Source organism: Carya illinoinensis, chromosome 4 (assembly GCF_018687715.1).
Source record: "Carya illinoinensis cultivar Pawnee chromosome 4, C.illinoinensisPawnee_v1, whole genome shotgun sequence".
In the NCBI taxonomy this organism is placed as follows: Eukaryota; Viridiplantae; Streptophyta; class Magnoliopsida; order Fagales; family Juglandaceae; genus Carya; species Carya illinoinensis.
In genome coordinates, this window is record NC_056755.1 from 6,655,879 (window position 1) to 6,660,773 (window position 4,895).

Below are 4,895 nucleotides of genomic sequence, written 5' to 3' on the forward strand. Positions count from 1 at the left end.
CATGATTTGGCAATTGACTGTACTACCATAATTCATCTCATTAGTGCTTCAGACATAATAGTCGTAGGAGGGAGATTTTTTTTCAAACCTAAATCCTATCAGATTAAAAAGGGATAACATGCTAGTCCTAACACGAATTTAGATAAATAAATAAAAATTTTATATATAGTCATTTTTGTATACTCTTTACGCACTTTATTAATATAATTATCTGCATCACTTTTTTTTTAACTGTTTTGGCCAATCACATTAACGAAGTGAACATGAGTAACAATAAATGCTATAGGCTTAATTAAATGTGTCTATCTTTCTCTAGTTGAAATCAAATAAATTCGGACCGACACATGGAGACCATTTATTTCACTTATTAATAAAGTTCTATACTGTCATAGTACTTTGTCATACCGATGGAATATATGTTGCATTTTCGAGTATTCTCTTCCTTTCTTGGATGGTGTTTTCTCCACATGTATGGTTTATAAATTCAACTCAGAACTTTCAATATTCAGGGTTAGGCATAGTTTCTTTGATTAACCATATTTAAGTACACCACCCCCATCTTTTTATAATAGGCAAACAAAATTATGGAGGCCATGAAAGAGCTTGGCATCACGTCAGTAAATAAAGTATCTGTAAATGTCTTCGTACTACAAAACTTTGAACAGAGTACCAAATAGAATTGGTCATTACTTCTCGGATGAAGCTGTAGCATTAATGACCTTTCTATGTGCTACTTCCACTGATATTCAAATGCTCCCCTAACACATGACCTTTTTCTCTCTCTCTCTCTCTCTCTCCTTTTTTTTTTTTTTTTTTTTTGTTTTTTGCAGTCTGGTTAAATTCCACCAGACATCCAGGCCAATACAAACTTCCCCACCTCTTTCTAATTTCTCATGCACTACTACTTCACCATGTACAGAGCACATAATTCAAAATAACAAAAATGCTTTAGTTATGCAGATTCTTTCAAGATTTTGTGAAAGTAAACTTACGTAACTTGATTTGATTTAAAGTATTATGTAAAGCCATGTCTTACTACTTAGTTAAACAAGCAGATCATGAGGTTGATCTGAGTTCCTCCCAGATGAAAGTGAAAAACCTTCCTTGATTTCAGTTTTGAGTGGCTTTTGCTCCTGATCAACTTCGTGACTGTCTCCGGTTAGTTCCTTTGATCTCTTGGCTTCTAATTCCCAATCTGTTTGACTCAACACCACCAACATGCTCACTGCGCACGAGCCTTGCGCTGCCAAAAGGCCCAACCACAGCCCCGGGAAATCAAGTCCAGCATAGAAAGCCAACCCCAATGCCACTGGCATTCCCACAAAGTAAAAGCACCCCAAGTTGATGTTTGCTCCCACTTTAGGCCTTGCTGTCCCTCTCAGCACTCCGCAGACCGTTGTTTGCGGGCAGTTTCCTAGCTCACACAACCCAATAATCGGTAAAACCAGTGCTGTCAAGTCTATAATGACTTCATCTCGGGTGAACATAGCAGCCCATTTATTCCTCACCATGACTGCAAAAAACAGTGCAGAAAAGCCCAGTACGAAGCTGCAAGAAAGGCCAACAATGGCTGCCAGGTTTGCTTTTCTTGGGTTGTTCGCACCAAGTTCATTACCAACTCTTGTGGAGACGCTAAAGCTCAATGATGAAGGGAATATGTAGATAAGCGATGTAGTTTGGATTAGAATGCCCATGGAAGCCACGGTTGCTGTGGGGTTTGTCAACAATCCACATAGCAGAATCATGATCTCGTACCACCACCACTCGAGGCAGACGGAAATGCAGCTTGGAATGGCCAAATTTAACAAAGACCTCCATTCTTTAAAGCACTCCATTGAAAAACCTCCCCAGGTTTTCCTGTGGAGGCCGGAGATAAGGATGTAGATGATCAGAGAGCCTACAAGACTGAAGTTACTCCAAACACCGCTAAGAGCGACGCCTTTGATTCCTAAATTAAGATGTGAAACAAGAAGGTAATTGATGGGTATGTGAAGGAAAATGGAAAGAGCGGCACAAAATGTTAGAGGCAGAGTTATGGATTGTGACCGAAGATAGATGCGCAATGGGTGTAGTAGTGATTGAGCTAAGAGGTCAGGGAGTGAATACAAAAGATATGATTGTGCTTCTCTGGCAATAGTTTCATCTTGGCCGCAAAAGAGAAGGATTTTCTTCATATTCAACCATAGAAGAGATATAGGTATTGACGTAAAGGTGAGCAAAAGCACTGCTCTCTGCAAGGAGAGGCCGAGAAGGGTGTGTTTTTTGGCACCAAAAGCTTGGGCACAAATGGGTTCCATTCCCATGGCAAGGCCGGAGAGAATAGAGTAACCGGTGATGTTGGCGAATCCAACGGCGAGAGAACCGCCGGCCAAGGCGAGCTCACCTAGGCGGCCGAGGAAAAGCATGGAAATCAGTGAACGAGAATAAATCAAAAGTCCTGTCAGTATCATGGGAAGAGCTATTTTGGCTATGGAAATGGCTTCAGTGACGGCAAGGGACAGGTGTGCTTTTTGTGGTTTCCATGTTTGTTGTTGTCCTTCTTGTGATGTTGGCCCGGCCCCGGAGATGAATGGGATGGTAAGTATGTTGGGCTGCTCTGGTTCTTTGATTGAGACAAGGTATGGGGGGTTTGAGTTGCATTTGCAGGGGAGAGGGGAAGTTAGCTTGCACATTTTAGCGTGTTTAAAATAAATAAATCAAGTGTTAAGAGCAGAGAGAGAGAGAGAGAGAGAGAGAGAGAGAGAGAGAGAGTCGGAGGGTAGGGGGGGTCTGGGAAGGGAGGTGCCGAAGGGGGGATTTTATATGGGTTTGGCTTTGTCAAAGACAAACCTGCCATGTCAACAAAGTCATATAAAAATAGGAAAATATTTTAGGTATAAAAAAATTACACACATGTAAAATTATAAATTGATATAACTTGATATTATATGTCAAATTATAAAATTATTTTTATTATAAAGTAAAATTAACGAATTTCATAAAATCATATTAATTTATGAATTTATTTTATATAATCTCTTTGTATCTCTAAAAATTCTCATAAAAATACTCATTTTTTTGAATTTATTTTACAATCCACGTAGTCAGTCCCACAGTGAACAGTTATTTATACATCAACCGTATATTATCATATGATTAAATGTATAGGTGGGTGTAGAACGACTGCTTCTGACCGGGGTCAAGTATTTAATGATAAAGAGTCGGACGGTCTTTTGGTTAACGATTTGGGTCAGAAGTGGGGGGCTATTTCTGAGGGAGGGTGGGGTGGCAATATTTTATGTGCCATTTTACACCCAAAAACTACAAAAGATCGCTGTTTCTTAGAGTACAGTTGTCATTGTAGGCAATGAAAAAACAAAATCAAGCCCATCAGGGCCCATCCTTTTTGTCTTGTTGATGCAAGGAAATTTTGGATTAACGTTATGTTGGAATTTAGGAACTGCCACCCATGGCCTAGGCGGCTCGTCGATATATGTTTCCCACTTAATATAATGTTGTTGTTTTTTCAAATGAAACCAAAGATGCCTCTTAGCTTTGTTCAAAGAAGCGGTTTCGATTAGCCTCTTACATTTCACTGGCGGATGGATACCCAAATCATAACCATTTTAAAGTATTCATTCATTCAGCTGCACTGTTCATCCACTTTTGCGAAACATTCATGTGTTTTTGTAGACGAATTCCGGTCACAATTCAGGTGAAGTCGATTCTATATGTGCATTCAGTCAAGGAATTAGAGAACATACACCTGAATTGTGGTGGCTGATTATTATGGGAGGTGGATACCGATCGAGGGTCCCGAGGGGAACATAATTTGCACCAAAAACAAAAAGACAATACATTGTGTTTGTGTATATATATATACATGGAAATCCCTGTTGTCTCCGTAGGGCAAACTAAATACAATTCTAATTAGGGTCGGTCTTCGGTTTGGGTAACGTTCCCTTCGTTCAAGCCCCAATATCTCCATAATTCAGAGGGAGGATTTGGATACACAGTTCTAATTTATACGAAAACGACAAGTACTTAATTAGCACTCAGCTTTTATTGGTGAGTTTTCGTTCGAAGTCCTACTTTTAGACAACAGTAAATTGGCCACTCAACTCAAGCATGTGTTGCATGCTCAAAATGAAGACGATTTAATTGTATCAAGTGTTTTCACGTAACAAAATTTATTTTTTAATATAACTACGCGAGACTTACGTATCTAAAACTATATTTAACATCAAATTAAAAAAAAATGTAATGCAGAGAGCTAACGTGTGAAATGCGATGTCAAGAACATGTGGTTCAGATGGCATGAGACCCAGCCTCCATAAGAGAAGTCTTGGGTTCAATCCCCCTCCCCAATCCCCAATATCAAAAAAAAAAAAAAACGTGTGAAGTGCGATGGCAGCCACGGTTCCCACATGATCCATGAATTAAAGGGGGTACGTTTTGGTCTTTCTGGACATGATGCTAGCAAAGCTTTTATGACAAGGGCATGAGCCCACAAGATCGATAAGGGTCCTCCCCTTCACTCGAAGATAAGCTTACCCACAGAGACAATGCCGTGGTAAAAAAGACGTGTAGAAAATACGTTTTGCGTACACTTCAAAAATTTCAAAATATTACCTATACTTTGGTCCCCAAATAACTTTTTTGAGTTCCCATTTCTCTGCTTCTGTGGAAAAAGCAATATTAATGCTTGCTAACGAAACTTAAACAAGCAGTAGCTATATGAGACGAGAAAAGATATTGTATAACTGTTGCATAATTGTTTAAAAAAAAAATGAATAAAATATGAGATTTATATGAAAAAAATTAATTTTTTAATAGTAAATCTTATTCTTTTTTAAAGAGATTACGCGACGTATATACACTTCACGGTTATATGTAAAATTACTTTATATAGCTGT

At 38.7% G+C, this 4,895-nt stretch overlaps 1 protein-coding gene across 1 annotated transcript; it reads right to left on the reverse strand.

The window, feature by feature from the left end:
- Window positions 1-599: 599 nt before the first annotated feature.
- Window positions 600-2,758, reverse strand: LOC122307012 (protein DETOXIFICATION 49-like). The gene has a single exon (XM_043119612.1). The coding sequence runs from the start codon at window positions 2,670-2,672 to the stop codon at window positions 1,044-1,046; it is 1,629 nt and encodes a 542-aa protein (XP_042975546.1). The 5' UTR covers window positions 2,673-2,758; the 3' UTR covers window positions 600-1,043.
- Between the last annotated feature and the right edge of the window lie 2,137 nt (window positions 2,759-4,895).

Bases quoted from the DNA above. Each gene is read 5' to 3' on its own strand.
- LOC122307012 (XM_043119612.1), bottom strand. From the start codon at position 2,672: ATGTGCAAGCTAACTTCCCCTCTCCCCTGCAAATGCAACTCAAACCCC.